This window comes from Nipponia nippon, unplaced genomic scaffold (genome assembly GCF_047370975.1).
Source record: "Nipponia nippon isolate SJK-2023a ecotype South Korea unplaced genomic scaffold, ASM4737097v1 scaffold_16, whole genome shotgun sequence".
Taxonomy (NCBI): Eukaryota; Metazoa; Chordata; class Aves; order Pelecaniformes; family Threskiornithidae; genus Nipponia; species Nipponia nippon.
In genome coordinates, this window is record NW_028262332.1 from 10,393,066 (window position 1) to 10,416,728 (window position 23,663).

Below are 23,663 nucleotides of genomic sequence, written 5' to 3' on the forward strand. Positions count from 1 at the left end.
AGGAAACAAAAATATTCCCAAGAGTTACAGTAGTGCTTACAGTTATGAAAAGGATAACATACAGAGTCTATCTGCAGAATAACATGTCCATCTTTTATCTCATAATCTGCTATCAACTGATCAACTCCACTTGCAAGCTGTAGGGGAGAAAAACAGAGAAAAATCTTTTATACAAGTTAAACATTTTTGGATGATCTTGAAGGTTTTGTAATCGGTAGCTTTAACACAACTCTGAGATGTAAAAAACTTCTTTTAGGCTTGCCTCTTTATAATGCTCATACTCTCACTTGGTTTTTTTTGTTTTCTTTTAAGGAAATTATCCTTTTACTCATTACATGAAGATAATAAAGAATTAAAGAGAGAATTATCCTTAAAAGAATACTTGAGTCCACGTATAGCGTCCTATCTAAATCTTATAACTCTAACTCTGATTGCCTTTAACTACAACTTGTGTGCTTGTCCATAGGAGCTGGATGAACACAAGCACCACAGCTGAGGTTCGGTTCACAAACTTTAGCCAACTGTTAGGTGTACAGTAACAGTGCTCCCTTCGCAGGCAGCAGATACAGCATCTCCAGAGGCTGATTCACACCCCCCTAACGCAGATGACAACCACTCCCTTTCCGCTCTTGTCTTTCCACTAACAACAGAGGGAGCCTAGATGTCAAACTTTAACTAGATGTCTAGCTTCTGAGTCTATCAAAAATCCATAACCTAGACTTAGGTGAAGTATTCTCATTAGTATTAGAAGTGTTTAGAAGCAATGAGGATATAATGATATAAATCTGCACTACTACGCTAACAAAAAAAGATGAAGAACAGTAAATATTATAGTTCTGTCAAAAAAACTTCAGTAAAAAAGTTCTTTAATACTTACAGTAGATAAATCTTCTGTATTTGCTTCCAGTCCACTAACCAAACCTATGTCCATCACAGCATGAGCAGACCCTGACTGCGGCTCTCTCATGCTGGGCCTGTACCTAAAACAGATTAAAAATAATATTAGTTAAACATAACTGAAATTATAAAGAAATCTTCAAATGTGATTCCAGAAAAACCTAAGGAAAAGTCTACCAATGTTCAGACCACAGTAAACCAGTAATGAAGCAAAATCGTCCAGATTAATCATTTCAGATTTATGCCAATTATCATGCATAAAGAAGCTTTTCTTAATACTTACGTTCCAGGAGAACCTATATATAAATTAAAGAAAATCTCCCTCCCAAAGAGATCATGACCTTTGGCTCTAATTCTGTTTACATACATACATAAAAGTGAAGAAACAGGAAGAAAAGAAGATCAGAAGACCAGCTGCAATTATTAACAAACAAAAACATTTTAATCTCTTCAAAAAATAAAAGAAATTTAATATAAATATGCCAGTTAATGTAATATTAAAACAATAACTAAGAACAACCAAAAGACCAGAAAACCTCTATAACATTCTTAGGCTAATTTCATAATGCATACATAGACCCACAGTGCATTTACTTTGCACTGCTCCAGTTCCTTAATGTGTCAGCTGGGAATTCCACCTTTGCAAGGAGGAGCGTTGAATGTTAGGAAATCCAGGTCATTTAGAACCAGCATTTAGTTAAATTAAAGCTTTAAATGCAAAACATTGGCTCAGTCACTGAGGAAAGAAAAAAACCAACCGACCAACCAAAAACCCCATCAGCTCTACTTACTTTGCACAGGCCTCTAAGCGCCCAAGTGGCTCACCATCTTCTTTTCTGTAACCTTTTCATATCAAGTAGAGTCAAATAAGTAATTTTATAACTCTTCAGAAGCAGCAATCCAAACTTCTCATCAAGCATTTTCATAATTGAAAGGTAATTCTTTGAATTGTTTTGGTGGCTATTTTTATAGGAACTCATTGTCTAGCCACAAACAAGTAACATTATACTACTTTTATAATTCAGGCGAAATGACAGCTTTAATGCTTAATGTACTCTACTGTGTACTTATGTTATTAAAACTACTTCATGGCAAAAGCTCAGAATGCGGTTATATACCCTGTTGTAACTGGACTAGAACTCTCTGTACCTTGTAGAACTCTCCCTAACTATCCCCAATCCCCCATCATTTTTCTTTCTCCGGCTGGAAGTTTGTATTCCTCACTCTCCCAACTACAAAAACTCTTCCACAGATGAGTAAAAATGACCTAACAGAAATACATTAAAAATTAATTTTATTCACAAAAAGGCAATAGTTTCAAGAAGGGCTAAAAAGGCTTCTAGCAATTTAGAAAGTGGCAGAATTTATTACCGTTTCATTCTTAATAAGAAACGCTTTGTTAAACGAAGTAAGGGGTTTTTTTCTCCCTCCCCTGCACTGACCGGACTAGTAATATTTAAAAGCATATTAAGCCTTTACCATCATCTCTCTTTGGAACAATCTTCAATTCAAAGTCACATGACTCTTCAGAAGTACCGATTATATTATATACTGTCCTCACCTACACATGTACAAATAAATTAGACAAAACAGAAGCAGTAAACAATCCTCAAAACCGGCACAGAACTGTGAAAACTCATAATATGGAGAACATAATACCAGTAAAAACAAGTCTGTACAGCATGATTAGTTTTGATGGACACAAAGCAGAGTAAATAAATGATCAGCGCAGAAAGAAATAGGGAATTTCAGCAAAACCACACCATTCTTGCTGGTTGTATTTACAAGACTAAAAATATTATCCAAACAACTCCTGATATTTTATAAATACCAGTACACAAGAACATGTACATTTCAGATGTTCTTAAGTTTGATGCTAGAAGAGGCTATGAAAGATGAGAAGGAAATATATCACGGCAACGGCTTCATATTTAGGCATACGAAAATTATTCCTTTAAATATTGCAAGAAAACAGTTTCTCAATGACATTGCTTAATAAACAGAGTAAACACCAGAATGACAGAGAATTGAGCAATTTCTCAAAATCGATCACCAAGATGGGTCTTCCCTGCTTGGCTGTCTCAGCAGAGACAATAACAATTGATGAGCACTAAAACCGAGTTGATCATCTATTTAGATTGATGGAACAGAAAACGTCCGATGAAAAGGAAGAAACTTCACAACTTCTCTCATTAGCTGTAAGTCATGCAATGGCTTGTACTTAATCTAAAATACAGCCATAACGACACCCATCACTTCAGTCTAAAGGTAAGGGCAACAAATGGAATAGTTTATGAGAAATTTAAGTTTCTTTTTCAATGTTGATATTAACAAACCAGAGATTCCATTTTAAAAAATTGGTTGCATGCTTACATTTACTGTAGCTATGCCAGTGCTGCTTCCAGTGCTTACATATATGTCATCATCCAAAGGTACCTAAAGGATTGATGTTAAACAAAAAGTTACACGTTAACAATAAAGATAGCGCTATCAGCAACAATTCAGGTCAGACGATCTGCTTGTCTTTTCTGCATTTTAAATACATATTAAGGCCTGATGCTACAAACAGATTCTACAAAAAAAACCCACCTTCATAGGAACAAGCAGAGATACTAAATTTAAATGAATATTCAAATGCATTAAATTTAGCAGATAAACAAAGTCCTTAAACATTTGCTATTCCAAACTACTACCAGTTTATTAAAATAAAAAGCTACTTCAGTAGCAATTTCAAAGTTGCAATAATTATTTAACAAGTTGCTAAGAATTCTGCTTTCACTTTTCAAAAGCGATACTATTCACTCACTGTCATAGTTCTTCCCACGAAGTTATCTTCTGTCAGTTTAAACAGATTAAGGTTTCCCTGGTTTTTGTATGCTACCTTAACATCCATGTCCAAATTAAGCCGTTTGACAAGAAAGGAATATTCAGTCAAGGCCTCAAGGGCATTAACTGTGTCCTGCCAGAAATCAGTTATAAAGAATTAATTCCAGAAATTAAAAAAAAGTAAAGTAAAAAGAAGTAAAAGTGTATTACAAAGCAATTTATTTTCTGCCACTTAAACGTGATTACAAATAATGGTAACCATTACTAGCTAAACAGCTTAGCAGTGTCTCAGCAGTACACTTAACATGGCGGTAACATATTTAACACTATACTCATAGGCGTATTTGTGCAATTTAAAGAAATGCATGCAAGTACTAAAAAAGAAGCAAGTAAACAGCAATAAACAAACACAGCACTCATCAGTTTCTTCATAGATTTTTAATAATTTAAAAAAAAGGGAGGTTGCATGAATTGGAATATTCTGCATAGTATGACTAGTTGATAGTATATTAGAAATCTGGCAACTGTCGTGTGACTTTTAGTCTTTTCGTGCATACTAACACAGTTTTTACAATGAAAAAATGCATACCTTCTTACACTGCGCTCTATTTTTATGGAAAACAAGAACAAACATCATGTCATGAAATGAAATATTCTGTTTTATAAAAAACTTGGGAGAACAGTTTTCCTCCTATGATTCTTTTCGTTCAGCAGATCTGAAGTCAGTGGAATCAGCTGGCAAATTTCTATTTATAATAGACTTCATGAAAAGAAGTCATATTTCCCAGAGACAAAGAATATCATGGCAACAGAGTCACTTGATACTAATCCCATACATAAGACATGGAACTTGTCAATGTGGTCATCTAGTGGTATTACCCTCTTAAGATGGCTCAGAGTTTGGTACTCGAAGAATGAGAACAAAATATTTAAAAGCTCACCTGAGTTGAATAAAATCCTCCACCGTATCTTTGTTCTTCAGACAACCATTTGATGATTGGATTAGCATAGTTTTTGTCCCCTCTTAGCAAAGTAGTAAGCAAGGCATATGCTGTAGTTTCAACCATCTGGGCAGTAACAGAGCTGGGAGTGTGTTGGTCTAGTTTTTTCAGGGTGTCTTTCCAAAAACGATAAATAGGAGGGTCACCTACAAAAGTATAAAAGGAAGGGTTCAGATTGAAACGTAGCAGCAGCTCTCTCCAGACTACACAAGGTGAACTATTGCCTACTCAGGTCAAGGAGAAAAGGAGGAACTCAAACTGCGTTTAACAGGAGATGAAGATTTACTTCTCTTTTACACTATTAAGTCTGACATTTATACTAGAAACTACTTGCAACAGACAGGACAAAGCTTTTCTATTCCAGTAGAAATAGTTACTTGACAGGGAACAGTCTGAGTCCCTTGCCCTGTGACAGAATACACTAAAAAGGAACAGCCTTCACAAGCGACTACAAAGTCCCTCATCAACCAGTGAGAAATTAAGAAGAAAACTCAACACAACCAAAGTGAGGGCAGTGGCAGATATCGTGAAAAATTCCACTCTGAGCCAAGGAAGAGAGTGGACACATCATAAGGATGAGGAGGCAGACAAATGTAATCCGCTATAGACACCTGCGTAAAAGGAAAGCCTATAGACAGAACAAACGTGGCACAGCGGGGAATGACAGATGCCTAGCTGACTTGCATACAGCTAATGAAATTGCACTGTTGAAAAGCTGAAAGCGGGATTCAATCTAGCAAAAATACTAGGCCACGCAAGACTAAAAATTCACTTCTCCCAAAGCAAGCATCACTGAAATTCACTCTCCAAGTAGTGCCATCACATTAGAGAATTTAAAAATACTAAAAGAACGGCCTACCTGAGAGCCAACTACAGTACAGACTCAGAGAATTTACTGATACCTATGACAGATGCTTCCTTCTTCAGTGCAGAGAACGCCAGCTGTGCAGAGTGATGGTTCAAATCCACAAGAGCTAAAGCATACGACGTTATTGCCATAGTAAAGGGGCTTTGAGCAGACTGCACATTTTTCATCAAATAATCTCCTGCTTTATTTTTGGCATCGTGGATTTTCTGAAAGGAAGAACAGGCTACAGCTTACATCTGTTAGACTTATTTTTAAAGAAGCACATCTATCAAGACAATATAGGTATATATAGTGTCTTCTACACTATATGTTATAATAAAGTGATCCAGAATTTCATTATTGTTCTTTTACTGATTTTGAAAGACAAAGACTAACAAAGCAAATAAATCTTAATCTTTGAAACTGAAAAAAGCCTCTTGATTTCTTTGAACAAATGTTACAGAAAATGGAAGAAGTTAGAATCCCAGAACACAGCTGCTAGCAGAAATAAAAATATTATTTACCTGAGTAGGACATATTTTAATTGATTTTTCAATTCCAATAACAGAAAATGCTGTGAGATACAAAGATTTTTCTTTAGCTTCTTTAGGTAATGTACCCTACAAAATAAAATATGTAAATATAAATACATAGAAACAACAGTTAATTTAAATAAATAGAACTTTTTACAGTTTAGGTGGGGAAGCAAACAGAAATTCCTGTAAGAAATATCAGGTTGCTTTAACCCGAAAATACGTTGACTCTTTTGAAGGTAAGAGCTTATTTGTAAAAAAAGAGACAAAATTATATAAAGTTATTGGCAAGCCAGGACTATTATACTGTAAAATCAACCTACATAATTTTTTTCTAAATATTAAGAAGTGGCAAGCAACTACTTTTAGTGGGAAAACAGAAAGGTTTGCAAGACTGTGCGGTTCTTTAAATCAATTTAGAAAAATGCAAATTTAGCAAAATTGTCTTGAATAGGTGTCCTGGTGAAATGCAGCCTAAAATATCTTGCGTTCCTAAAACACATTACCTCCTGGTGACTCCAGCTTTTACTGTATAAGCACAGAAAACATTTGGTTTTCATACCTGTAGTTTCACTGGTTGGTAATTTGAAAATTCACTGAATGACCCATCTGGCATTTGACAGTTATCAATCAACCAGAGAAGTGAATTACAAACAGAAATTTCATCAAGATTTATATATTTATTAACTTGTCCGAGAATCCTTAAAGCAAAAGCTGTCAACCTGCCAAGGAAAGCAAGCAGATCATGTTTATTTTGATTAGCAGGTACTACCACATTGCTAGAAGCTAGACACAAATTTGCACTATTTGTGATTTAAGTATACTACACACTCCCACAGTTCAAAGAAATATTGCAGATGAATTTTGAATTTCACAAATGGGCAATGATTACTCGATTTTAAACAAGGATCAAATTCCATGTTTCGTGACATGAACTCGTTACACCCCCAAAAGATTACTTTTTTTATGCACAGAACTTAAGATGCTTTTGATGCATCTTATTCCTTCCTTCTATAAGCCAACTGCCTTTGCCATTATGAAAGGCAAGACAGCGACTATGAATTTTGCCTAATTTTCAACAGCAGATTCTGTTTTCCACACACAGTACTACCCCTCCTGGTTTATAGTCTTTAAATATCATATTTGTGTGAGCAAAAGGTATGACTATTTTGCCCTTGCTCATGTCCCTGTACTTAGGTTTCCTTCTTCAAAGCTGGGATGCAAACTTTGCCTGAGCTTATGATTCTGCAGGGAGCCAAGGTCTACACAGTCCTTTTGTAAAATTCCAGGCCCAAAGAAGAGGTTTCGGAACTGAGCAAAATCCTACAAATTATCTCAGGTACGTCTGCTCCTAACCAGTGGCCCAGCTTGGTTGTAATGGTGTGAACTATGGACACGAATAAAAGATTTAGCAAGTGAAAACAAGGAAACAAAAGATATTATTCCAAGATGTAAGCACCATTTAAATCTACCATCAAGCTCACCTCTCATGCCTACTAGAAAGTGTCACCCTTTAAAAATGAGTTATAATACGAAAGCAAAGGAATGAAACAAGCCTTTTCCATCCATTCTAATCAAAAGACCTTTTTAACTCACCACGTGCTAGCTTGCCCATTCTTCCACATGCTATATGAGAAGTCAGAATTTCTGAATGACGAGATGCTTACAATTCCTAAGGAATATATTAGGTAGAAAGTAAGTTATGAAAAGAGATTTATATTAAAATGGTATTTGCTCACTCAGATATATTATCTTTCTCATTCAGCAAAGCTCATGCACCTCTACAACTCTGAAGCAAGAGAAGAAGCTACATTTTTCTACCTTCTTTCATCTTCCTCCTCATTTGAGTTCTTGAAGTTAAGGTTTCGGGACCCAGTAACTGCCAGTTATTTGACTCTTCCAAGTAGCGAAACACATAAAATACTGGGGCAATACTCATAAGCTCTGCCTCTGCACTGCCCTTCGGCAGGTTGCTAAGAACACTAAGACCACTAGGACTGAGGACTGTGGCAATCACTTCACCCATAAGATGTCCTGTGGAAAGAACAAAACAAAATTGCTTATAAGCAATCATTCTATAGGAAGTCTTTAAAATTCTACACAAAAAGGTGATCTGCAAAGCCTTTTCTCAAAAGCAGGAGAGCCTAGGAATACATTCAGACAGATTTAAATAAAGGAATAAAAAATAGGAGAAAAATAACATCTATACAGAAAGTACATATGCAGTAGACTGAAAGTTTCAATTCGACTTACCTTTTACACTGACACTTCTATCAATTTTTGTTTTAGGGACCAGATTTAGTGGGATTTTATATCTAAATTCTTGTCGTCTCTTGATTGAACCTATGATTGAGAATGTATATATATATCATACTGCACAATCTAAATCAACAGTTGATTCAGATGCAATAGCCAGATTTAAAGGTCACAACTATCTGAGAAGTCAGCAACAAAAACACCTACGATAACATGAAAACTAGGAACATGCTCAAACACACATGCAAACAATATCAACCTTTGAAAAAGAACAGATGCAGACACTTTAAGCTTTCTTTTGCCTTTTTTGTTAAGAAAAAAATCTGATCTGGACCTAAACTTTGTGGTTTCAGATTCATCTCTGGTTAAATGAGAACATATTCTATTTTCATTAAGAAAGCGCCTGCTAACTGGTTTTCAAGCACACTGAGAAAAGGTTAGTATTGTATCACAGTAAAAGATACATATAAATGTTCCTTTAAGAAATGAATCCAGGTTTTTTTTTTTTTTTGAAAGACTAGCTATTTTAAGATGGATTGGTTAGTCAATGAGCGGACAGGAAATCCTTGGAAGGAACATATGAAGAATATTTCAGGAAGGAGAAATGGCAATTTTTTCACATTACAGAAAACGCGATCATCATGAATCAAGAAAATGAAAAAATAAACAAAGTAAATACATATATGATCAATTCTCTTACCATAAACACCCTGTGGATCCAAAGTGAAACCTGCATGAAGTTCTTTCTTAATGCCTTCTGGCTGAAATCATTAAGAGAAAAGAAGTAGAAAATGAAAACACTTTTCCTTAATCAAACATATAAGCTGAAACAACAGTTTAAAACCATAGTATTTTTGCCTTCTACATCCTTCTCCATCGCTGAGTTTTACTTAACTCTTCCACATCTATTCTACATACATTTAAGCTAGTGTTCTATCTCCCAAAATTCTTGAGAAAATCTAACAAAAGATTTAAATAAAAGCTTAGGAAAGTATAAAATTACAAAAAAGTGTCTTTCAGTGAAGCACACTTAAGCAGTTGAAAATCCAAACCAAATAACTTAGAATACAGTATTCTCCTTGCTTACTAAGTTATAATCTATTTAAATATATATATATAATCTTTCTGACAATTCTTATAATCAAGGTTTAAAAACGTGCGTACTCAAATACTCAGTCATGAATTTTTCCGCTGCATACACCTCAGTGAATTCAATGATATCATGTGATATTTTGGATTCTGATAATATTTAAATAAAGCAATATTTATATATTGATTTAATATATTTTTATTTCTTGTGACAGAATCAATATGAAATTCAAAAACACTACAAATGTTTTGATTTTTTCTTACCATTACACGTAAAGTTTTAACTACAGTTTCACTGTTCCTGGCTGTCAGCAACGTAAAGTTGATAGTGTGGAGACCTAATTCCAAAGGAAGTATTCTGAATGTAACTGGTGACGAAGAACCGCCATCCAGAGTCTTAAAATTACAATTGCGTATCCTCGATCCAGTACTTGCAGAATCTCCAAAAGAACAGATTCCATTTCCAGCTGCTATTTTAACACAGAACTGAAACGTTGAAAGATATTAAATGTTTCACTCCCATGACAGGCACAACACCAGAGAAATATTAAAGTCAATGAAATATTATAACGAGCACTCTATTAGTGTAATACTACTTTTCTGTTTACAATGAGCAATGTTACTAATTCTGGAATTACTATTACTTGCACTAGAGACACACTAACAAATGTTCATTGGCAACACCAGGGAACCACTATACTAGGCTTCACACACATCCCTGCTTCATACACATCCCTTTGCATACTATACTCGAATTTTTTCAATGATAATTTTGCACTTCTGTTTGAATGTATTGCCTTAAAAATAGTCCTTTTATATTAAATCCCTAGACAATGTAATCTGTGAGCTCTGGAGCAGGTAATTCAAAAAGTCTCGTTGCTTTTTGACACTGTGTCCAAAGAATTGGAACAGAAAAATTGTATTTTAACTTTCATGAGGGAAAGTTGCTAGGCAAGAGCATGACAACATTGTAACCAGTGGAGTGGCTGGAAACCAAACAATTAATGACTGGATTTAATTGTTACATATTTATGTAGAGCATACATAACACTAGCTGAAGGCCTGGAGAAGTCTGATCCAAGGATCTGTTTATGCTGGATACTTGCAGGGGAAATACTTTAGTTTATTATGTTAATCGTTCCGCAGAACTCACTAAGACCACAAATTACCTTAATTGCAGAAGCTTTATGGTTATAAACTGATCCTTTTAACTCAATTTGTTCTCCTCGCACCACAGAATAAGGAACATAAACGCTCAGGAAGATATCTTTTACAACTTGCATTTCCAACGGTGCAGCAACACATATACCTAAGAAAATTAAAAAAATAAAAGTAGCCCATCTTATCCACCCTTCTGATAAACAAGTTTGAAAAAGTCTTCCCATACTTGCCACCTTTACTGATGACTTATTTTTCAATATGTACTTTGAAATTGTCCGAGCTTTTTCAAAAGTGCCCAGACTCCTGCTTCCTGTTCCAAGTTGCCATCTCCCCCTCTTCACATGTACTTGCTGACATATCAGTCCTTTGGGCTGCTTCTCCTTCTTCCCAAAATGAGAAACAAATTTTCTGTTTGGACTACCATATCTATCGGAAAATTTGTTTCTTCCTCTCCTCAAGTCCCTGAGCTATTGATAGCAGGACACTAAAGTTGTGCCAGGGAAGAGCCACTCACTATTTGTTCTTATATTCTTCTTAGTCATTTATTATAGGTCACTGTCAAACACAAGATAGGCTAGACAGACCTTTGTTCTCCCATTCAAGAAATGAATGTAACAAAAAATGAAGTCATTTCCTTTCCCTAAAATATATATTTTGATGTTTTCTTTTCCTGTTTATCAACGAGAAAATTAACATTTTAGAACATATGTGTCAACTGCAACGACAGGTTCTGCAAAATCCAAACAGAAAAGCTCCCTAATTCTTTAGCCGCAATCTAATTAGGTTGCAGTACCTACCTTTATCAGAAATGCCAACACCTTGTACTTCCCAGGTAGTCAGTGAATCAGGCAAGGTGATAGACAGAGTCTTTGACCTGTGTTTAGGAGTGTTAGTACATTTATACATTATCAAAAGCCACCTGTTAACACCAACAGCTAATCAACACAAGGACAGTACATGCCTAGAGCAACTCCTGTATCTAAAAGAGACTTAGGTAAGACAAGATATGAGAGCATATTTAAAAAACATGACTTCTGGATTTTTGTTTGAATAAACTTGGTTTTAGCCGACTTCACTGAAGCTGGTGTTTAGCAAGGTCGAAAGCAAAAGGAAAAGTGACTCAACAATCTGGGCACCAGACAGCATATCCCGCATGGAGGAAAACTCGGCAGGAATAGTTTGTGTAAGACTGCATTTTAGCACACATCTCGGGTACAACTAAGGCTACCCAACTTGCCTCAATTTTAGCATTTACTATCTATAAAACTGATGACTAAGTCGAAAATTGGTAACTGATTTGAGAAAAATAGTACCTTGGAGAAACTTGGTGAACCTCCCATAACCAGCTTTCAGGGAAATAGCTACGAACTTGTGTCTCATCCAGTTCCAAGACAGCCTCAAAATCTGAAGAACACAAATAAAGCAAGTAAAAAAAAAAAAAAAAACCCAAAACCAAACCACCTGCCAACGGCCTTCCACCAAAGGCTTCAAAATCATTACCTTTTTCTTTTGTGATACTGTATTCTGCTTACTTGCCTCAGGTTCGTCCTGATACAAGCAAAGAGGCATCTGAATACCCTCAATCAAAAGTCCGTGCTAATCCCACCTCATCTATTTACACATGTGAATACCTGTCCAATATCCAGACAGATTAACTGGTTAACAAGCAATTATAGGGAGAGAATGAGAGACAAGAAATTTTACACTCCCACTGATCTTTCCTTTCATGTTACCCATTGGCTGTTTTGGGCCTGGGTAAAGGATTCAAATTTAGCATTCAAGTTTAGCATTGCCTTCACAGGCAATGATGCTCTCTTATTGCAGTTGTCCTTGTTCTAAGTATGGGTGAATCGGACATAGCTCTTATCAGAGTACAGAACTGCTCTCCTACGCCTCTTTAGGGGTATACAACCAAGGTCTTTGGAGACCGGTAAAATTCTCTCTGGAATAACCCTGGCAGGTAATAGGGAGGGGTTAATAGATTAGATAGCTATCACCTCTATATTTACCCATATTCTGCTGGAAGTGTTTCACCACACGTCCACAGGAGACTTAATGCTCTCGTACTTACGCATTCTCGCCAGTATTAGAAGCTTATTAGGCTCTTGCTCCCGCAGTCTGTTTGCAAATTCACAGCAATCTCTGAACGCAGAAATGCACTTTTCATTACTCCGAATTCGCTGAGCTCTATCACTGCAAGTCTCAGTGACTGGATATGCTCTTACTCCAGCCATGCAGCATTTTCGAATTTCTGGATGTACGTATTTGGATGCTGAAATAATAATAAAATAATTCCCTTCCTTGAGATGAGGTTTTTATTTTCAAATGCATCTTAACTCATTATACTAAGCGTATTTTTAAAACTTGCAGAATTTCAGTGGAGGTACAGATTTGAGGATGAACACAAACTTCTCATTTTTTCAAAAGCCAGTGACACACACTTAATCACTACTATTCTGCATTAAAAATATAAATTAGATAAGAGGAGTTTTATTACATTTTAAGATTTAACAGTTAAAGGTTCTTCTGACAGACTTGGTCACTGGGAAGGACTGCCATATGGTAGCACTGTGAGTTTTCAGGCTATGTCTCTTCAGAAAAAGAAAAGACCTTAAACATATGCTGTATTTTCAATGTGTACTTAAATCTTGTGGACTTCAAATCTGGCATATGGCTAAGAGGCTTTATAAATGGAGTCCTCTCTAAAGTCATCTTCCATATTTGCCAGTCTCTCTCCATTAAGTTAATAACAATAATTAAAAGTAGTAAGCAAACACTCAGAGTCTTGATTTCTAATGGATGTGATTTTTTTTCCATAATTATTTTTCAAAATGATATACTTTAAAATATTTTTTCAACACCTTCTTTGAGTATCTGCTCCTTGAAGTCAGACCGTTTGGTTCTTAAAACTTCATTGCAAGTTTCATCTGTTCAAAAAATAAAGAAAGAAATAAGTACAAAAGACATGACCTTTTTTGTAATAGCATAGCCCACTTAAAAATAATTCCATAAAATAACATTCAAAATTTGGGAGACTTTTTCTGTTTATATTTTAATTACATAAAAGTATTTTCATTTCAATTACAATAACTGATCCACAAGTCATAATGTTTTGCTCCCTCAAAAATCATTAGTATATGCATCCCCTATTAATTTAATGAAGTTCCAACAGAATAACTGAGAGTTACAATAGAATATTTCAGAAAAGAAAATCCACAGTTTCATGCTTAAAATAAAGGAATATACCTGCTTCATTTGAATCATCAGCATTTGCATTAGTTAAAAATGTAAGCCCAGCTGTTCGGAATACATCAACGTTGTTCCGTCCTCCTCCAGCACCACACCCAAGGTCACTCTTTTCCAAATGTAGCATCATCTGAGGAAAAAACGCATCAGCAGCTAACCAAAATGTGCTATATTCACATGATGAATGATAGAGGCTTGCAGAAAGGCCACTTTAGACTGGAAGACGTTCTCACAACGCGCTGAAGAATACCATTTAGTGATATTTGAGCTAATTCAAGCACCAGCACAAACACAGCCACTTTCTTGTAGCCCACATCAGAGTTAGAGAGTCACGCAGATGAATCAAGGTGCAGTGCTTCACTAACGCGTTTATAACAGTTCTGATACTCAGCCTGGCTTGTTTCAAACTAATTCAATAGTGCTATAAACCAGATTCAAACAATTCAAGGCTGCTGCAAAAGTATTCTCCTATTCTTCTCCTATGTATTTTGTATCTACCTGTTCTGAATTACTAAAAAACCACCATGGTTTATCACAGGAATGGAATTCTTTCAGTGACAGATGATAAGTAGGTTTTACTTCCGTACACACGTATCTAAAATTCTACAAGGACTGAGAACCTCTATAACCCACTGAACATAACAGCATTTGTCATATCATTCTACCAGTATGCCTTAAAAATGTAACCTGAAAAGATTATAGAAGAACTAAGTAGGAGAGTGTAGTCTCCATGCCTCTTTGATCAAGGAGCTCTTGAACACCACAACCTCTTTTCAGCCAACTCTGAAAGGTTCTGATGAGACAGTTCAGATCTGCCTTTAAAACCACAATTTACTTGTACAAAATATCGTAAACTAATTCTTTTTATTTAAACCAGCAACTTTTATCCTGGATTGAATTCCTCTTCTGCCTATTTTCAGGCTTACTGAACGCATGACACATAATAACTATCTGAATATGAACATGAAACAAATAGCAACTTGTTTTTCTTTTGTGGCTACTACTTAACTTTTTCCATTGCTCTCTTTCCTCTTCCTGTGACTCCATATACTGCCTTGTCAACAGATGACAAAGCAACAAAGGAATTAAATTTTGTTTTCATGTTAAGCGATACAACTTCTGCTGGATTGAGTATCTCTTTGCTTGATTGCAGCTTCATCTATAAATTGGAAACAAATATTGGTAATTTTAAAAAGCACATTGTTCCAAAATAAATGCATCTGAAGGCAGACACTTCAATTAAAGTTGAGGAAGTGTTAAAGAATTTGTTTAAGTCCAAGTTAAAATCTGACCATAAAATGAATGCACACCCACAAATTTTAGTGCCTGTTTTGCTACTCACATCAAGACTATTCCCACACTTCTGTTCCACATTCAGCCAAACTGAATCAGCTACTAGCTCGGCAGTTTCTTCTCCCATGACTATGTAGTAAACAAGAAGACGTGCTGAAGGAACCATTTCTTGGGTTATCTGAAAAGTTAGATGCTCATATTCCAAATCCTTAATTCTATTCTGAGTTCCAAAGCTTACTATCTTCCCTTTTGACATGATCTGTAACAGAAAAACGATGGAGAATAAAAAAAGTCAGATTTTATATTTGTTTCTTACATGTAATAATTACTTGCATTTAGATATAATCCAACACACAGAAATGCATTTGGGACCAGTGGGTCTAGTTCAAGGGAAGGTAGCTCTCTCCCTCATCCCCTAAAAAGAAGGGCTGTCTCTGCACATCTTTCTCTTCCTCTCTGCTTCAAGCCCTGAAATAGCTCCTGAGAGTAGCACTACTTGTTCTTAATCCCAGTCCATGTCAGATGAGAATTCAAAACAATGGAGACAACACATAATTTAAACATGAGACCATTAACAATTTTTTTACTATAAGACTGACAGATTGTATATGGAAGGAGCAGTTGTCTGAGCCGCATGTGTTCTATGCTGAGGATAGTTCCTGATTGTTGAGGTTTTTCACCTACGACCATATATTAAATCACAATTCAGTATTTTACTTACCAAATAGCTGTAGTGATGTATTTTATGAATATACTGACTATGTGGATATACATTAATATTTATGAAATCCCCTACTTTCAGTATTTTGTGGTTTGAAGCCCAGTCAATATATAGATAACTCTGACTTAATGATGAATAAGCTTTTGCTTCATAGGTTTTACTTGCTTGGTTTTCATCTGAAAGATGCGGATCTGCAGTTTTTACCTGAAAAGATAATGAAATGTCTGAAAAATTTTTTAGTAAAGAAGGAAACAAGAAGTGTGTGTCCTGACTTCTGAATAGTTTAAGTACAGGATTATATTTAAGAAAACAAATAATAACAATATGAAAAGCATTCTGCAACATATTATTCAGAGGTATTAATAAAAGTCAACTCAACACTTCCATGTTTTCTTTAATAAAAAGATCTATAAATATCAAGTCAAATATAAAATGGTAGTGTAGAAGCACATACATAAATAAATAGAGCAGAAAAAGTTAATGATATGCCTCCCTACATAGTGAGGGAAGCACTCTCAGAGATTTGTTTTCACACAATTCATTTAAATTTTTTGTTTAATAATTATTATGAAATAAATATGTGACAAATTATGACATTTTGTTTCAGAACAATTTAATAAAGAATTTAATAGAGAAGCAACATTTCATTACGGCACTTGCATTTCATAACTGATTATTTGTAACAGTCTCTAAGTTTATAAACTCTTAACTTGCGAGGGTAAAATCATCCCATTAGTGTTGTGCATTTGCAAAGGTACAGAATTAAACCCTCGAAGAAATAAATTAATGGAACAATTTAACTCACTTGAAACTCCAATATTTTGCTATCAGATGGGATATTAACAACAAACAAAGCAGTGCCATCATTCATGCTTGTTGTTCTTCTCCCAGATTCTGAACCCTCTGATATCAACTTCGTCTCATCCATTTGCTCATTAAGTGATTTTGCAGTGACAGTTATAGGGACATTTCCAACAAAGTGATCTATTGTATCTTTCACCTGCACCTGTTCATCAGAACAAATAACATTTCTTATATGAATGGTGACATCTTTCAAGGAAAAAACTTTCAAGCTGCTAAGCTTTTTCTACAATAGCAAGTTAAAAAAATGTAAAAGGTCAAAGGAAATTAAAAGTTTCTTAAGACCTACAGTAATATATACAAAAAAGAATAAGGCTTCTGCATTATGGGGTTTATGTTGTAACGTGAAACAATACTGCTTATGTTAACTAACCTTAATGAAGAACGGAAGTCCAGGTTTCACGAAGAGAGGAGTAGCAATCAAACTCAATTTGTAAGGAGATACAGCAAATCTGACTCCAGCAAATTCTGCTTCACCACTGAGACCACCTAACAAAATATTATGTCCCTTTTATGAATCACATCCTAGACCCTGTATCTTCTCCACTTGCCTTCAAAGGGCAGCACAACCTGTCTGTTACAGTGAAGTCCTTGCATCAAACCAGTCAACTCCTAGCACTGTTGTGAAAACAAATAGCCAAAAAAAAGTTTAATCCCTAAACATTTTTACAGTGACGGATGGGCTGTTCTTCCTTATAGGTTTTTGGAAGAAGGATTTCTGAATATTAAAGAAAGTCTGACACTAGGAAAGTTATCCATATAGTTTTGTTTTCTAGTTCTGTTTACATTTGCAGATGTTAAAAAAAAAAAATCCATTAAAAAGCAACTTACCCGTAGACTCCAACACTGATGCCACAATATATAAATATGACCCATCCAATTCTTCTAGACTTTGAAACCCTATAAAACTCACTGCTTTCTTACTGTTAAAATTGATCTCAGCAACTCCATTTTCAATCTGGAAATGAAATGTCAATCATTACTTTATAGCCAATAATTTAGAAATAATATATAGGTACACTATATGCAAATTCTAACTTCAACACGTTTCTGTTCCTTGTCTATTTTCAGAGGAAATCAAAGGTGGAGATGTTTAAATGAAGAAGAACTCTTTAGTCCCTAAAATTATTGATAATTAATCAACCAATGGCACATATTACAAAGTCTGCATGCAGGCCCAAGAGGTAGGAATAACACAGAGGAATCTTCACTAAATGTGGAAAGATAATGCCTTTTATCATTCTTCAATGATTAAATCAAAAAGGCCAGCCTAAATGAGGGAGGGATAACTGGTGGAGAACAGACTCCTCATAATACATCAGTATAATTTTGAGCTGTTTGTCTCCTATGCTGATCTGGTGTTACTACATTGATCCTGTATTTGATTTCTTTTGTTTATTCTGTACTAGATAGCATAAAAGTTATTTCATAGAAGTTTCAAACAGTTTGCTCAAGTGAGTAACGGAACCAGATTGAAGTTACATTCTGTCTCAGATGCTGCCTCTGAGTTTCATTTTAAAGTGCAGTTCTATGCCCCCGATGATAGGATTACAGAGGAAAAGTTGACACTGAATAGCTGTCGATGCAAACTAGGAATTGGAACCCAGTCTCATAAAATTTAATGGGAAAACTTCAGTGGAATTGGATTAGTCCTGAACTAAGCACATGAAATCTACACAAACTAGGCTTGCTTCATCTTACCCGAGCTACATGCATTGCACGAGGCATCATTCTTTTTTCAGTTTCTTCAATTATTCCAAAACGAAGAAAAACATCAGCTCTTGCAAGCTTTTTATTATAAAAATAGCTGAGAACAAAACAACAACATAAATGCTTTTAAGGTTACTTTAATGGCTGCAACAAAGCATTCGTTTTTGAAGAAGAGTCATTTCCTAGGCAAAAGATAGAAACCAAATATCTGTGTAGCTTTAAACACTTCTGTTGAAAAATAATCACTTTGTAAGAATTTTAAAAAGGGTCACTTAGTTCTCTTACAGAGCAGAAACGATTGTGATGATAAGGCTTCTTGAGGAAGTAAAAGAGGAAACTTCTGGACACAGGAGATTCATTCTTCAGGTGAAAGAAGAACAGATATACACATATGTAGAAATCAAAGCCAAATGTCCTTACCTAGCTTTCACAACAATCCTGAAGCTCTCAAATTTGTCAGAACTAATAAAGTTACTTTCTGGTTCTATGACGATGGAAAAGCTTGGCATTGCTGAAAATTGAGTAGAAAAGAAAGCCACTTAGGTGTGGTTTTATACAGTAAGCCCCAGGTACTCAGAAAGACGTCTCTGTATAGCCATCAAAGACCACGTTGGTTTCAAGTGATTTGAATTACAATATTATAGCCCCAAAATACAGTTGTCAGCTTGTCCACAGTGAAGCACAAGTTATAAAGGCCTAAGTTATCTGCAGGTGCCCTGGCTCCACGTTTTGCATCAGTGCAACTATGTCAAGATGACCCAGCATACTAAAGAATAACTCTATTTAGAGGCAAGTTTTATTAATACAGTCCTACACCGATGTGACTGATTAGCTTGAACTGACATTGCCGCTTGGCATTACGCTGCATCCCATTGCTGTGTATAAGCAGGTCAATGTTACCTCAGACGTTCCTGTATTTTCTTCCTCTGTGTTGTATAGCTGTCCTCTATAAATTTCACTGAGAAAACATATAAAAATGAAGTTTCACAGTATGGGCACATCTTACCATATTCCTTAACTTCAAATTTGGCAACAGCTGAGGTTACAAAATTCTTCTTATACTTGGCTTCAATCTTCCAAATTCCATACCTATGAAATGGCAACAATCAACCATTTTTTAAGACAAAAATTAATGTTGAAGACAAAAATATTACTACTTAACAATACTTCCTGTTGTTAATTATTTAGAGAGAACAATCCTGCACCAAGTTTTTGCACACGTTCCATGCCTACTTTGAGAAGATTCTGCTTTGATATTTTAATAATTATTTTAAACTTAGCCTAAAGCATTGAAATAAACTGGAAAAGAATATGCCATTACTTATACTGTGACTATCATCGGAATTTTTTGTTTTATAGTTACAAGCAGAGACACATTTCGAAGACTCCAAACGCAACCAGGGTCATCAAGATGTTATTTGCTACCTTCCTTCACTTGCCAGTTACCACCCCTGAGGTTAGACAAATGCCTGTTTCTGGCCACAAGTCTGTTTCAATGCAGTCAGCAGAATTAGCGTGTGTCACCTACCTGATTTACCATAATTCAGATGATTTTTCTTTGCCACTAGACACACTCAAAGGTATTTGCTTCATTTCAAATTGCTTTACTTAAACCCACAGAACTTCTATGTGCAGAGCATATCTAAATGTATATATCTTCCTATCTTACAATTCAAAGAAATTTGATCCAGTTTGCTTTAATTTACCTACTACATCCATTTCACCTTTGCCAGTTTTGTAACATAGCTAAATCTGCTCAATGTCAGTGAAAAATGCAGTCCTTTTCCCTAATAAGAGAAACATGGCTGGAGGGTATGACCAGTTATCAGTTCTTTCATTAAATACAGGCAAATCAATACACTTAGCCCATTTATAAGGTTATAAAGCACAGTAATAAAGAATTCAGAAATTCCACAAAAAAGCAAATAAGTTTGTTATAAGGAAACATTTAAATTTCAAGTTGGATCAAGGAATGAATAATAATTTGACATACACATACTATAAAAAAGGATTAAGCATCTTAATTAACTTCTTGCATAGACAATCGAAGTCGTAGTTCTAACATGCAGTACCTTGTACTTAGGGAAAGGAAGAAAAAAAAAATAAAAATAGAGAGTCCTACAGTGCATCACCATCTTAAATGATGTCAAACAAACCAACAAAGCTCTATAACAAAACTTTGTACTATGGCCAAAAGCAAGTGCTTCACAGTGACTGGATCTATCAGAAAGGTCATTTTGAATGAAGACCATGTTAATCTACATGCAGTCAGATCTTGGCTGAGAATGGGTACATGTATCTACACTGGGAAGTGCATTTGTAAGATATATTAGCCAAGAAAATGCTTCAAAGGACTCATGCAGACTTCTATTGGGGTCCTTCTCTCTCTGACTAGAGCCCTGAGGCACAACTGCAACTTGACATAATCATTTATAGAAAATCAGTTCCCACAATCTTTCGGCTGTACAGCACCACGATAAAAATTAAGCAAGTCTACTGTTACCAGACGCTCAGTTTCAAGAAGGATACAAAATTAATTTTTACTCAGACTGAAATTATTGCTAATTTCCCAATGAGAAGTAAATCAGGCAAAAATCAATTTTTCAAGCACCTGCTAGCATCCTTCTGCCAACTCAGTGAATCTTCAGCACCCTCTCAAGACTAAATGGAGAACTGAAGAGATATTCATTTTGTATGCTGCTGTTACTGGAAAAATGCTGGTGATTTCTATGAATATATGTATGAAATATGAATGTTTCCCCTCACTGAAATCAATACATCTTTGACACTGTTTCTATCTCTACAGTAGAAAGCTTTAGTTTTTATTGCTCTTCCTTTTTAATTGAGCATGACAAACCTACCACTAACTGTTCTTTAATTTCAGTTTTATCACCAGTGTTTTCACTCACTACATCTCCTCACTTTCTCTCATTACAGTGAGCATAGGCCATCTATTCGAAAACGCAGAGAGTAAGCTTCCCACTTGGCTTCAGGAGACAAATGTTAGTCCGGAAGTTAACTGAATAGGAGAATACCTGGTCGTAGCTTCCTTATTTATACCATGGTTACACACCATGTGAAATGTTAGAGAACTCCAAGTTTCAAGTCATGCACACTCTGTGTATCAAGCAAAAGACACTCTGACAGTCTTTAAGAAAAGGCAGTATTATGTTAATAATTCTAAAAAAAACATTAAATAAATCTACTTAGGATTAGGAGGAATCTTGAAGTTGGGAAAAGAAACTATTCCAGTAAAATCTTCTTCTTCTATGATATCCACTTTTACTCCTTCAGGATCCTTTAAATTATAACAGGAAAGAATCAGCAGTTACAGATCATTCTTATCAAAAGGAAAATCTTCATTCAGTGATTTCAGTAGGATCCTGGCCGTAACACATTTTTCTAAGAGTTTTGCCCATTTCACAGCATGAAAATACAAACGTTTTTAGAAACAACTCAGACTGAAATTCTGATAAAACATTTTACTGTAGTTCCGACAATTAAAAGCTGTCACTACACAATGCTTAAAATTGCTAAAAAGTTACTATAACAACTCTATTGTTAAAGGCTAAAAAAATATAGTATAGTAGATACTTATTATTTTTATATCTTAAATGAAATAAACAACAGTATGAAAACCATATATTAAAATTCCCTCAAAAATCCTTTCCCCAGATATTCAAGGTAATTAATATTTTTTTCTTTTTATCCGTTCTGTAACAACTTCAGATCTAGGACATGAAAACCTCTATCCAACTGTGCAAAGTCATTCTTAAAAGATGTCTGGCTACCCGCAAACACATCTAACAGTTTTATTAAATATTGACTGCAATACTGATTTACTATCTAACTACATTTATTGGTTTTGTGATCTACAGAATATTAATATTAAATTCAATTACAACTTACCACAAAAGTTAGGACAGTTTCTCGCTGAGCTGGCTGCAGTTCTTCATTCAGAGAGTAAACCCTGACTTTCACTGTAAGAGTTATTACGGTAAATCTCAAAGTCATACCAATATAGAGATTTAAAGACCCCAAACCCCAACTTTTTATCCCTGGTAATTTTTAAAGTTTTTAGTATTTATAGAATGTTCTTGACCTTTTCTCAGCATGGTGTCCAAACAGTATTTATTCACGCTAGCAACAAGAGACCCTGCACCACCACTCTTTCACATGGAATCATCACAGGGCAATATAATTTTTACCATCACAATCCTAGCGTATCACTTTTGTAGGAAAAGAGTTCAATCTACATGAAACCAATGATTCAGTCATCAGTTCTCCACAAATATTTTTAACATATTCCCAGGAAAATCTTTCACTCTTTGTGCCACATTTAGGGTGTCGAGGGCAGGGACTGAGAAGATATTGGGAGAAGTGATTCATTTCTAGAGTATGATCAAATAGTTCAAAATATTATTCTTCTGCTTAAAAAATTAAATAGCAGCTGATGGCAACACAACATAACCAAGAGCTTAAAGGACATTTAAATTCTAATTCCTTTGCAAAGTCAACAGACCTTAAAAATTAAATAACGGGCAAGAGAAATAAGCATTATTTACCTGACTGATCAGGAGTATAAATTGGTTTGTCTGTATGAATAAAAAGAAACCCATTCTCATAGGAAACAGGAATTTTTTTTAATCTTGTAAAGTGTGGAGAAACAGCTTCCAAATACACATACTTGACTGAATTCTCTGTTCTTGGTAAATCTGCTGGTTGAACCTGGGGGAGACGAAATAAAGATTTTTAAAGAATATTAAAATATTTTCAAGTATTTTTCTTCTACAGTATTTTTTGCTGAGAAGACTATCTGAATAGCAATTACTATCTTGTTGTTAATTAGTATTAAATAAAAACATCAACACCTACAAGGGCTTATTCTTGCTTACATCACAGGTGACTGTCTGGAGTATTAAGCTACAAACAGACATTCTGAAATTTTGCATTTTATTTATGTCCAGAACTAAAATAGCAAAGTGCAAAGCCCAGTTATGAGGTTAAGAGACTATAAATTATCAGACTTCCATTTATACACATGATGAATCTTGGCCACACCAAAGCTGTGTTGTAGTTGCGAGTTTCGTGAAATAGCTATTTTGGCTGAAAAGGAAAACTGGGCAAGAAGCATCTCCTGGGAGGCATCACCCCAAGTATAACCTTCTTGGTCATCAGCTTTCAGTAAAAATCTACTTAGCTTCCTGCACTCTTTGCTTCAA

The 23,663-nt window shown here is 35.2% G+C and overlaps 1 protein-coding gene across 1 annotated transcript in view; it reads right to left on the minus strand.

Annotated features, from left to right (window-relative positions):
• C5 (complement C5) overlaps positions 1-23,663 on the minus strand; it is a 28,292-nt gene that overhangs the window by 3,191 nt on the left and 1,438 nt on the right. The window contains exons 3-35 of the mRNA XM_087753325.1: positions 23,007-23,169; positions 22,351-22,421; positions 21,648-21,739; positions 19,448-19,530; positions 18,862-18,952; positions 18,433-18,538; positions 17,563-17,689; positions 17,105-17,220; positions 16,676-16,876; positions 15,871-16,074; positions 15,199-15,408; positions 14,866-15,015; positions 13,857-13,986; positions 13,472-13,537; positions 12,682-12,882; positions 11,924-12,014; positions 11,408-11,484; positions 10,619-10,758; positions 9,714-9,935; positions 9,061-9,121; positions 8,358-8,447; positions 7,926-8,138; positions 7,701-7,776; positions 6,667-6,826; positions 6,096-6,191; positions 5,627-5,798; positions 4,665-4,870; positions 3,704-3,856; positions 3,271-3,333; positions 2,377-2,458; positions 1,689-1,740; positions 878-980; positions 63-137 (exon numbers count right to left, since the gene is read on the minus strand). Of these exons, the coding sequence (XP_087609451.1) occupies positions 63-137; positions 878-980; positions 1,689-1,740; positions 2,377-2,458; positions 3,271-3,333; positions 3,704-3,856; positions 4,665-4,870; positions 5,627-5,798; positions 6,096-6,191; positions 6,667-6,826; positions 7,701-7,776; positions 7,926-8,138; positions 8,358-8,447; positions 9,061-9,121; positions 9,714-9,935; positions 10,619-10,758; positions 11,408-11,484; positions 11,924-12,014; positions 12,682-12,882; positions 13,472-13,537; positions 13,857-13,986; positions 14,866-15,015; positions 15,199-15,408; positions 15,871-16,074; positions 16,676-16,876; positions 17,105-17,220; positions 17,563-17,689; positions 18,433-18,538; positions 18,862-18,952; positions 19,448-19,530; positions 21,648-21,739; positions 22,351-22,421; positions 23,007-23,169 (4,143 nt within the window). The remainder of the gene's footprint in view (positions 1-62; positions 138-877; positions 981-1,688; positions 1,741-2,376; positions 2,459-3,270; positions 3,334-3,703; positions 3,857-4,664; positions 4,871-5,626; positions 5,799-6,095; positions 6,192-6,666; positions 6,827-7,700; positions 7,777-7,925; positions 8,139-8,357; positions 8,448-9,060; positions 9,122-9,713; positions 9,936-10,618; positions 10,759-11,407; positions 11,485-11,923; positions 12,015-12,681; positions 12,883-13,471; positions 13,538-13,856; positions 13,987-14,865; positions 15,016-15,198; positions 15,409-15,870; positions 16,075-16,675; positions 16,877-17,104; positions 17,221-17,562; positions 17,690-18,432; positions 18,539-18,861; positions 18,953-19,447; positions 19,531-21,647; positions 21,740-22,350; positions 22,422-23,006; positions 23,170-23,663) is intronic.